The sequence below is a fragment of the Gymnogyps californianus genome, chromosome 1 (genome assembly GCF_018139145.2).
Source record: "Gymnogyps californianus isolate 813 chromosome 1, ASM1813914v2, whole genome shotgun sequence".
Lineage (NCBI taxonomy): Eukaryota > Metazoa > Chordata > Aves > Accipitriformes > Cathartidae > Gymnogyps > Gymnogyps californianus.
Genome location: NC_059471.1, coordinates 30,344,873 through 30,356,755, shown reverse-complemented (window position 1 = coordinate 30,356,755; position 11,883 = coordinate 30,344,873). Strand labels below are relative to the sequence as shown.

General features: G+C 46.1%; 1 protein-coding gene across 1 annotated transcript; it reads left to right on the top strand.

The window, feature by feature from the left end:
• Positions 1 to 10,045: 10,045 nt before the first annotated feature.
• Positions 10,046 to 10,651, top strand: ARL11 (ADP ribosylation factor like GTPase 11). The gene has a single exon (XM_050914685.1). It carries the CDS (start codon positions 10,046 to 10,048, stop codon positions 10,649 to 10,651), a length of 606 nt encoding a protein of 201 aa, XP_050770642.1.
• Positions 10,652 to 11,883: the final 1,232 nt, after the last annotated feature.

Below are 11,883 nucleotides of genomic sequence, written 5' to 3'. Positions count from 1 at the left end.
CTGGCATCAGGAAGGCACTGCTGAATAGGTTGTGCAAATTCTGGAGGAACAAAAAGAGAAGGCATAAATAAGAAGATAAGCGGAAAAGTGTCACGGAGCCTCCATGGGGAGCCCTAAAAGAGCCAGAAAGGGAAAATACACAATGCCTATTTTCAGCTCGTGTTTGTGGCTCCGCAAAGGAATCATCTGTCAAGAACAACTGCCTTTCCTGACATCATTGCTAGGAAATGGTGCAAAGGTGGAGCTGTGTAAACAGAACTTTGATTCTATTTAGTACGGTAGAACAGACCTGCTTAGTTACAACATACAGAAACCCAATTGTTCTAACAAGTACTGGACACAAGCCCCCAGTCAGGTTTTGTATTCGCATGGGTTTAAGTTTCTTGTTATCACTAATTAGTTTTTACCGTGTGCAATAAGTCCTTAAACAGTAGTTGCAGGCAGTTTGTACTGTGTCTGAGCTTTACAATCGGCTGAAACAGCTAAAAAAATGCTCTGTATGGAGCAGAAGTAATTTTATAATCTCACAAATAACTAGTTCCAGCTCTTTTTCTTTCAGTTTGGCTTTTTGTAAAAGCCAGCAATAACAAAAAGTAACCTTTCCCCATCATTTTTTCTAGAAGGAAAAGGGATATGAAACCTTATATCCGTCTTGGAAAAGTTATGACAGACTGGAAATGTTATAAAAGCATTAAATAGGCCAACCAGGCAAAGCAGTGATATTCAGAGACAAGTTTTGTAGAACAAAAGGAATTATTGCTTAAGACAGTGTACAGATAACGTGTGTAACTCGTTGCTGACTTTGGTGGGTTAGCTCAGATGCTGGTCCCCCTCTCTCTTACACTGATAGTCTCAGCTTACATCTCTTTTGATAACAGCAGCAGGTGACTATGAAGTGCTTTTCTCAAGTGACCAAACTGGGAACATTTGAGATTCGAAATGGACAATACCATGGCATGGAATTACACCCAAACCCTAATGCAACCTGAATCAGCAGTTTCATTCCTAAGTATATGTTGTTGAAACTGGAGATCACAAAGGTGTGCGTAGTCATAGATAAATCCAAGTTTAGGAAAATTTATAATCGTGTCAGTTGTAGATTGAAAAGTCTGTTCTGTATCTGCAGCTCTATAAGTTACCACAGTGAAGAGTCACGGTGGCAACTGTCAGTGACCTGTTAAACGGATATTAAAAGAAGAAAATTCCTCAAAGTGTTTCTCTCCTCCTCATTCAGCGTTATTTTTTCCATCAGTTGGTTAACTGTTTTCATTCAGACTGCAGAGTCCTAGGATACGATGCCAGCTAAATCTGATATGAAGACAATCTGGAGCTAAATGTCACCTGCACGGAGCTGGCATCTTATTCCAACTCTGTTCTGCAGTTCTCGCCATCAGCTTTCTGTGGATGTGAAAGAACAGGTACACAAAACATACGTACAGCTGTTGTTCAGCCAAACTTGTTTCAAAGTGATCCTGCTGCAAAAGGGTGCCAAAGGCCTGAGGGCTCTAAGTCCTCCCCTAATCAAAGCAGGAGCTCTGACATCTGCTGTTTGGCTGGAGCTGGTGCCGCCCGAGAGAGGCGCTCCATTGAGAAATGTGTGGGGTAACAGTGACACTCTGTGGCCAGCCAGATAAAATGCAATTTCTGAATTTTCACAGGTTTTCTTTGCTGTCATCCGTTTTACCGGACAGAAAGGTGGTAAAGATCAGTTTGTAGCTTTCATTCTTGTTGATAATTTCCAGTATCTTTTCAATACATTTCCTTTAATGTTATAAAATGTCCTAAACATGTAAGCTAAGACGAAAACTAAAAACAAATGATCAAACAAAACCTTGCATCTAAAACCCCTGAATCTGAGGAAGCACTGAGAGTGAGGCTCCACTGTTGCTCTGGAACTTGGCAAGTTGTACGAAGTGCATTTTCAGGTCCATGCTTACATTGTCATTTTAATCACATTTCTTCCTGTGAAACTGGAACGAGGGAAGGCCCCTTAAGGGGAACTGGATTTGTGTATTGCAAAACAGAATTTCCTCCGGACTAACCTGGAGAGCTGAGCTTCGTCAGCATACCTCAAAGCTGTAATTTTACTTCCCATAAAAATAACAGATTCAGGTAAGATATTACCTATATTGTATATAGTGCAAGTAGGCAGTGTGGTTAAGCATCATTAGATAGCCTCTGTAGGGCTTCCTCTTGATAGCAACTGAAGGAACAGTAAAAAAAAACAGTCCTTGCTTCATAGCTTTTACATTCAACAGATGGAGGAGCAAATACTAGGATATGTGAGAGGACAGAGTAAGAGCCTTTTTTTTGGCACACAGAACATTGATATTTTTGTATGTATACCAATTTTTTGCTCTTTTTTTTTTTTCTTTTCAACTGGAAACATTGAGGATAATGGAAGAAGAGATTAAGGCATTTCAAGATAGTCAGAGCTATGTTTTAACTAGTTTCTAAGGTGAAAACAGCATGTATGCAGTAGGTAGCTGTCCTGGTTTTGGCTGGGATATAGAGTTAATTTTCTTCTTACTAGCTGGTACAGTGCTGTGTTTTGGATTTAGTGTGAGAATAATGTTGATAACACGCTGATGTTTTAGCTGTTGCTAAGTAGCGCTTATCCTAAGTCAAGGATTTTTCAGTTTCCCATGCTCTGCCAGCAAGCAGGTGTGCAAGAAGCTGGGAGGGAGCACAGCCAGGACAGCTGACCTGAACTAGCCAAAGGGATATTCCATACCATAGAACGTCATGCCAAGTATGTAAACTGGGGGGAGTTGGCCAGGAGGGGTGGATCGCTGCTCAGGCATCAGTCAGTGGGTGGTGAGCAATTGCATTGTGCATCACTTGTCTTTTCTTGGGTTTTATTTCTCTCTCTTTTTTTTTTGTTATATTCCTTTTCATTACTATTATTATTATTATTATATTTTTACTATTATTAGTTAGTATTATATGTTACTTTAGTTATTAAACTGTTCTTATCTCAACCCACGAGTTTTACTTTTTTTTTCCCTGATCCTCCTCCCCATCCCCCCGGGAGGACGGAGGGGTGAGCGGCTGCCTGGTGCTTAGTTGCTGGCTGGGGTTAAACCACGACAGTGGCATAGACAAATGTATGACTTACTTAAACTGGGATAGAGACCAACCGTAAGAGGAAGAGCTAACAGATAGTCACAGACAATGGAGTGACGGCATTAGGATAGGTAAGGAAGCTTAAGAAGCTCAATTTTGAATTGCCTCCTGAGATGTTAGGAGTCAAGGAGGAAGAGATCTGTGAATTTAAGACATAAGAAGAAGGACATGGAATGAGAGTTCCAGTGGTGTAGACAGAAGAGTACAGAGCATTGCCAATTTACGTGGGAAAAACCAAAAGAATTTGGGTAGCACTTGAATAAATGAGTCTACAGAGAGGCCCCGCATCCTGGTAAAATTCTAACCAGCTTTGGAAATTATAAATTCAGAGACTGGAGTAACAATATTTATGAAAAATATTCTACAGTCTTATACAAAAGACGTAGTAAATCAAACAGAAATCAAAGCAAAGTAAGTACTTTTCCTTTCCTCATCAGCCGTTGCAACACCTGCTAGCTAAGGGATGAGAACATGAGGGAAAAGTCTTTGCTCTGTGCCATATTTCTCCACATCTACCTTGCTGTCAGGGTACAACGAGGACTCCCAAGGGGGCGTCAGGGCAGGGTCTGGCAGCCAGGAGCCATCCCACTGCCCCCAGCCAGGGAGCAGGCAGGCTGGGAGGCATGCAGGGACAGCCCCAGCCCTGCGCATCAGGCACCTCCCCGAGAAAGGGGATGGGCTGAGGCCCTCAGGGCCCTGACACCTTCTCAACAACTTTCTGTTCCAGCTGTATGAGGCATACAGAAATTGAACAACAGGGAAATGTTCGCTAAACAACACCAAAAAAAGCATCAAACCTTTCCCAGATACCCTGGAGCATATACCATGTCTTTTCAGGAGTGCTGAGGACAAACAAATCAATGCCATGTCATGGTTGACACTGTTTCAGGTAGTGCTGGTCGGTCACGATGAGGAGAACATCGCTCATGGAAGTTCAAATGGAGGCTCTGTTTGGACCTGTCCTGGGCACTCTTGACATTTCCAGGTACGAGGACCAGCTCATTGTGTCCATTCAACCTGCTGTGAACACTGAGCCCAACCACAGAAGGAGCTGAGCTGTCGTGCCACTGAACTCATCACAAGCAGGAGGCTGCTGGAGGCCATAGCCACATGCAGGGAAGGTCTTTGACAGGGATTTCCCATCCTGTAGTTTTCAAATCCAAACCTGTGACATGGGGGGAAACTTGTGTGGTTGTTCTGCAAGGCAGAGCTCAGAAGTAAGCTCTTCTCCTCAGAGCTTAGCCATGGCCAGTTCAGTGCTCCTGGCCAAACACCTTTGGGCAACTGGTAGGCACCACAAGCTGAATTTTTTCTTTTGCAGTTTGCCTGTCTCACTGACAGCAGGGTGCTCTGCAATGGAAAGCAAACAAACATCCAGCCCCTTTCATGGTGTCTGACTGTGTAGAGCAGGGAGCACGACCTCACACCTGTGGGCATGTTTGTATCCTAGTGGCTGCCGTCCTTCAACACAGGGGTCGCAGCAGGCTGGACAGGTGGGAACTAAGAAGAGACAAAGACCAAGCTTCCTCCTTTGAAAACTGTGACATGGCATCAGTGAGGGTGTAGCAGGTGACTTTTTGTGCTCTCCAGCTAGAGTCATACACTTCTGGGCAGAGTTAACTGTGATAAGGCAAGGGCAAAGCCGATAGCATATCCACTGCCAGTTACGCTACCAAAAAGCATTTTCCTTCATCAAATGTTTGTCCCAAGAAGCAGGGGCAAAACAGAAACCATGGGATGAGCTGGGCTGACAGAAAAACATCGTATTTCCAAGCCCACCAGGAATGCCCTGGAGGCACCAGCACCTCTCTAAGAGTGCTTGATAAGCACCTGAACGGCAGGTGCTTAACATCTGCTGTGCGTTTTGTTGTGTGAATCTTGTCACTTTGAACTTTTGGGAGTCGGTCAACAACTTTAAGCAATCATGTTGTCAAGAGATGTCACCGCAGGCAGGCTTTTCTAAGGCACGTGAAAGCCTGTGGCTGTATTGTGTAGCTCTCAGAGTGTGCTGAGCCAGCTTTCAAGCCTCTGGGACTCCATCTCAGGAGGAAGCAGCTTGCCTTCAGCTGCCGGCTCTCACAGCTACCCATCAACTCTGATGGGACAGGCAGCTTCCCGGCCACGTGCCAAGTGAACCAGCATTAGTCTCTTAGCAGGAGAGCACTGGGGAAGAGCGTGAGGTGAGTTTCCCACGGGCATGCCAGAAATCAGGGGCAGAGCAAGAGGAATGGACCAGGATACAGAAAGAGAAAAGCCAAACTTCCCTAAGCCTGAACCATCGCATTTGGCTTTGTTGTGGCTTTAGCTTGGGATCCCGGCTAGGTCAAACCCAGTGGTCCCCTGCAGCTCTGCAAGGAGCTCTCACAGCCCAAACTCGGAAGAAGTCCCCTTCAAGATGACTGCCAGCAGGTAGACAGGTGGGCTCTCCAGGTCAACACATCCACCTGTGTCCCGGGCCTCCTTCAGCTCCCAGCAGACTTCGTCGACAGTTGCTAGTCTGAACATCCCCTCCGTCGGTGGTCCTTCTACGTGTGATATAGTGAGGAGATCTTGTGGGAAACACTGGCAGAGCTGGGTAAATGGCAGCTTTGGTGGCTTTCCTCAGAGACACAAGCCAAGCCTGGATGGGGAGGTACACTCTGCCTTCACTGGGCTGGGATCTACTTGTTGCTCCAAGCAGATGCCATTAGGCCAAATACTGACGGTAAGGACCAGATCTACTCCTGTTATTCCTGGCTCTGCTGAGGGTTGTGTCCCCCGGAGCTGCCTTCCAAAGAGGTGACATGGGCTGGACCAAACCCCCACGCCAGCTCCTTCCACCACTGGGCAGGGACATGCCCTCCGGGTCGTCCCTGTCGAAGGGGTGTGCTGGGGGGAAAGCACCTGTCTCCTGAGCTCCACAGCATCACTGCTGGGGATGCTGCCTGAGGACACTGCAGGGACACCCCCAGGGAGGCTGGTTAGGGCCGGTGAGGCCCCTCAGTGCCCTCGGCCCCCTGGCACTCACGTGGATATTGTGAATATTATTTGGGTGAGATTTGTGAGGTCATTTAGAAATGACCCATATTATACCCATATTATCTATGTATTATCTACAAAGAAATTCAGTTTTGGATGAAAAACTATTTATAGTTTTAGTGAAGATAATCTTTTGGTTTCGGTGGCAAGGGGGACTAAGCTTTCACGTGCCTCTAATTACCTCTTCAATGCAAAGGTCACGGCATATCTAACAGAAGAGACAGAGCAGCAGTGGCTGTGCAATGCCTGTGAGGCCATTAATGGGAAGTATTTTGCGCTAATAAAAGGGAAGGATCGACATGCAGTTTGCTTGGAAGTTTCTGCCTTGCTTTTCGGGATACTTCTGGTAGTTTGGTAATGTGTAATAAGGGGCACTGCCTTCTCGAGAAGCATTTCTGATGGACTCAGCCGCACCTTTGCTACATGATTGACACTGATTTCCAGTGAATTGTTTAGACTTAGACCTACCTGCTTCAGAGCTCACCCTGTTTTGGTCTATGGCGTCACAGCCATGAAGACTATCTTGACTGCCATGCTAAGAGCATCATGGCCTAACCCTGAGATTTTGTGGTCTCCCTAGGGAAGATATCAACTATCAACTTGTTCTCCAAAGCCTGTGTCTCATGTCCTACTGCAGGTCACAGAATCATAGAATCATAGAATGGTTTGGGTTGGAAGGGACCTTTAAAGGTTATCTAGTCCAACCCCCCTGCCACGGGCAGGGACATCTTTCGCTAGATCAGGTTGCTCAAAGCCCCATCCAACCTGACCTTGAACACTTCCAATGACGGGGCATCCACAACTTCTCTGGGCAACCTGTGGCAGTGTCTCACCACCCTTATTGTAAAAAATTTCCTCCTTATGTCCAATCTAAATCTACCCTCTTTCAGTTCAAAGTCTCTTTCTTCCTCCTGTCTGCGCCTTATGGAGTGAGGGCAAAATGCTTTGACAGTGAATATAGTGATCGGGAAAAAATTCTAGTTACTGGAATATTTAGGGGATGGGGAGGAGGGGGGATTCTCTCCTATAGTACTAGTCCTGATTATTGCTCTTTGTGATGAATATCTAGGAAACAGGGGAATGCATGCCTAACAAACAGCAAACAAATAAATGGACTGAAATTCTATGAAATTATAAATGGAATTAGTGACCACTGGCTTTGCCTCTGTGAATCTGGAGACATGAAACACGAGGCAAGAGCATTTGTTCTGCCCACGTAGACGTAGCTGGGGTAGGGGCTGTCCTCGTCTCTGAACACAATTCCCAAATTATTTAGCATACGGCCTTTCTGCTCCAGCAATAGACTCACTCAGAGCTCATCTCATCTGCTTTTACTTTCTTTTCTTTCATTCTTTCTTAAACAGACTTGCAATTGCTCCCATGTATTATTTATTGGAAATACTATGCTTTTATAACATAGCTGTGGGTGGAGCAGACTCTGTAGGCACAGTTTGCACCCCATGTTTGGAATAATTGGCAGGAAGAAAGAAAATAAGCTGCAGTTCAATACATAGGGTATGACAATGTGAAAAAAAAAGAATATAGAGTTGCCTCTATTTGCCCATGAATTACTCTATTCTGTGCCATAGAAAACCTGAAAGCAATCTTCAATAAAACTGTACCCTAGTTGCATTCTTTATTCTGGCTTTATTTCTTCTTTTTATTTTCTTTTTTTTTTACACAAGCAGCCTACTTCTGTAGCATGTTAGAGAGTGATGCAAGAAAGACTCCATCACATCATATTTCAAATACTCAATTATTCATCGGATGGTAGAATGTCCACCCTTGCTTCCTGTATCTATATTTTAGTTTACTTAAAAGAAATTTCAGTGCTATGAATGTCTGGTCAGATGAAACAGATGTGTAGCACAGCCTCCTATCAAGCCTCAGAGAAGATGAGCAATAGCAAAGGCAGGAGAAACATGAAAAGATCAAGAGACAATTCACTCGACCCACTGGTATGTTAAAAAACACCAACTACATTGATCTTACAGTACAATGCAATATGGGGAGGAAGGTTTTCCCAAAACAGAGAACAAGCAGATTAAGGAGCCCGACAACAATTTAACTTATTTTTAAAAATGAAGAACTCGGACAAATGGGTAACCCTCGGGCAGCAGGATGCACTGCAGAGTCTGCAAACAGTTCCCTGAAGGATCGGGATACACTGCACATCGTAGTTCTCTTTTTTAATTCCCATCTAGAGAGCTTCCTGCCCTTTTTCCATTTATAGATTGATTTCAGAAAAGATCACATGTGAACATACACTGCATGATTTATCACATGCGTGGTGGTGCATTTATACTGTTAGGTTAACTCTATAACAACTGCTGTAAATAAGCATTAGCTTTTGAATTAACCTAAAGCCTGACCATAGCAACACATCTTACATATCCACAAGCTGCACAAAGCTCGTGGAGGCTCTTGGTGCCAACCAGCTCTGTGGGTTAACTATGGGGGAGACACGTATCACAGAAATATCTTGCAAAACGTGGTCTGTAGGACCCCTTGCAATCCCGTGCAGCCTATCTGGGCCGGACTCCTTGTTTTGTTTTGTTTCTCATTCATCTTCCTTTCTTTAAAAGACACAAAACTGACACATCTTGCCCCCAGGGTAAGAAATAAGCCTCTGGTTGGCCACCAGTGACCTGGTCACTGACCAGACAGTCCCTTCCACATGCTGAACTTCATCCCCAGCAATGGTGGCTTGCAACATGGAGGCGTCATGTGGAGATCATTGCTGGGGAAACTGCATCTCCCACAGACACAGGGAAGTCCCCTGTGGTCCCAGGGAAGTACAGATGAATCACATTTCCTTCTTTATCCTCAAATAAAGGTGGCTGGAGAGCAGCTCTGTGTTAACGTCATGATGCGAGATTTACAGCCGCTTTCAGTTCTGCACGCCTCTGAGCAGCCTTTTAGGAGCAAAACCCAACCAATAAAGAAGGTAAATACCAGCTTTGCTGGGACTCTGCCTGGCTGCCATCAGCCGCTCTTGCACAAGCAACTCTGGGAGCTGTTTCAGCAGCACATTTCTGCCTCTGGCATGTAAAGTTCAAGCGGTGCTGTCTTGTTAAACATTTTTCCCTTCTTTTAAGGGATTTTTTTACCCCCTCAGCCACAGAGGACTGACTTTGCTTCACTTATGAAAGTTTAAATATAGTATATACCTTGATGTAAAGAATTTTATAGATTTTCACCCCAGGGAAGGCGTTTTGACTAGTCGTATTTCAATGAGACATTAAAAAACCATGCTTGTGTGCATTTTTTTAAATTGCTGTCATTACTGTCTGTGCAACAGGTAGTAAAAGCTGATGCTACGGAGATTAGTTTTGTACTTTTTAACATAGGACTGGCAGAAAAATTGTCAGTTGTCTTGTTGCTCATGTTTAAATCCACACCCTTGAGCTGTGATTCAGCAAATTCCCAGAGTAACCCTGGTCTGAAACCCGGGTTCCTCCTTGTTTTGTCCTGCTGGGGGTGGATTTCCCCTAGAGAAGCCAATGAACAAAGGCTCATTTATTTCTGTATGTGGTGAGGAGGAAACTTGCTCCACCATCTCCCCACCTCTTCCTGCAAAATGTTGGCTCTCTTTTGCACTAATCACTTCAGGTCGTGAATGAAAATGGAAGTGAGCGGCAGCGGAGCTGGGGTATAGAAATTGTTGTTTCGAACGGCGCTCCCTGGCTCTGCTCCACACCTCATAAATAATAGCTCTCACCTCATTTTAGCTACAAAGAGAAGCAAAAGCAAGCTGCCTGTGTCTTTCTTCAGCAAACCTAAGGTGCTCTCTTGGAGAAGCAGGACTGAGCACTCTGTTATTAACTGACATTATTGAGGAAATACGCTTGCTTTCTTTTTTTGGCTGCAATTTTTTTGCCACAGTTGCGGCAGCGTCTTGATGGGGAAGCTTATCTCCAAAGGCCAGCGCAAAAGAGATGCTCAAGTTGTCATGCTGGGGCTCGACTTTGCTGGCAAATCCACCCTTCTGTACAAACTGAAGAGCGGCCGGCCTGTGGAGACCTGCCCGACGGTGGGTTTCAACGTGGAGTCTTTGCAAACGCCCTGTCGTGTATCCTTCACCCTCTGGGACGTTGGCGGACAAGGCAGCCTGCGGGCAAGCTGGCCTGACTACCTGGAGGACACCAACACCCTCATCTTCGTGCTCGACAGCACAGACACGACCCGGCTGCCCGAAGCGGTGGCAGCGCTGGAGGAAGCCCTGAGCCACCCCAGCATGGCTGGCGTCCCCGTCCTCCTCCTGGCCAACAAGCAGGAGGTGCCGGGAGCGCTGGCTCCCGCCGAACTCGGGGAGAGGCTGCGGCGGGGGCGGCTGGCGGGGCGCCGCTGGGTGCTCCGGGGGTGCAGCGCCCATACCGGCCAGGGCCTGCAGGAAGCCATGGCCGTCCTGGGAGAGCTGCTGCGGGGTCTGGAGCAGAGCTCCCCATCCCAAGAGCAGCCCCTCGCAGGGCCGGCGGGGAGGAGGCAAGCTCCAGAGCAAACCTGAACCTCAAGTGGACCCTTCCCACTCGTCGCTGCCAGCAGGTTTGTCACAGAGGATCCCAGCCTCCGGGTACCCCCTAAAATGAGCAGACCTGCAGCTGGCACGCGCCACGAAACACCCAGCCGCTCACCACCAAAACCCACCAGGAAGACCTCCGATCAAAACTCCATCGTGGAGCATTTTTGCCCCATCTCTTGGACTCTCATCGCCGGCTGCAGGTTGTCCCACTGTCACCAGGCTCTGCTTATGCATTGCATGCATGTCCAGTGCTTCAGTGGGGATGCTTTTTGCCAGAGGAATATAAATTATAACAGAGATGTGCACAAGGGACAGAAGAGGTTTTCTTCTTTCTGCGGCTCCCAGCCCAGATGCAGCTATCCTGATGGGGTGATCCCTACAGGGGGGTGTTTGAACGTGCCCCATGCCGCTTCTCTCTCAGGTCGAATCACATGTACATCAGCTGGAAAAGCAGCCAGCCACTAAAAGGAATGGCTGAACGGGAGCAGCATAAGCACAGGACTTTGAATGGGCAACAGCTAATTGGTTTTAGCACGGCATCTACGGGTATAATCTTCAAGCCATGGAAGCAAGTCAGGATTCGATGGCATAATGCGGTTTGAGGATGTGTATATATTAATTTCTGCATTTCTTGTTTTGGGTCTTTCTTTTCCATTTGTTATTTTTATCAAATACTGATTTCGTGAAAATGGTACCTCATTTTCCTTGGATTATATTTAAATAGAAAGAAAGAAAATCTGACCTCTAGATGCTTGGAAACATGTCTGCATGTCCAGTCAACCTCTAAATATCCTCATGGTGGCCTGAACAGCCAAGACGAAGCCCCGTCTCAGACTTTTTGAAACTGGATGAGACCACTCTTTGGGAATGATTGGTAACCATGGGCACCTATGGGCACAGGCAGGTTTGTAACCAAAGGGCTCTCCACACTCAACTGTGTCCAGGGCAGTCGAAATGCCCCTGGCAGCTCACAACGGGGCCGGGTCCCTTGTTGCAGTGATGGTCTTTGTCCCATCCTGCTGAACCTACCGTTGGAAAGACCTATCAAATGTGTGCCTGAGGGCTCCCTGTACCCAAAATTCTGTTATTCAGGGTTAAAATTAAGAGATTTCATAGTAGTTCCTACTTTATTATGAAATTTAATTAAAGTAGTGGGGGAAGGGGAGAGAAAGGACACAAAATTTTCAGGCAACAGCAGTCAGCTGCTTTCAAGGAAG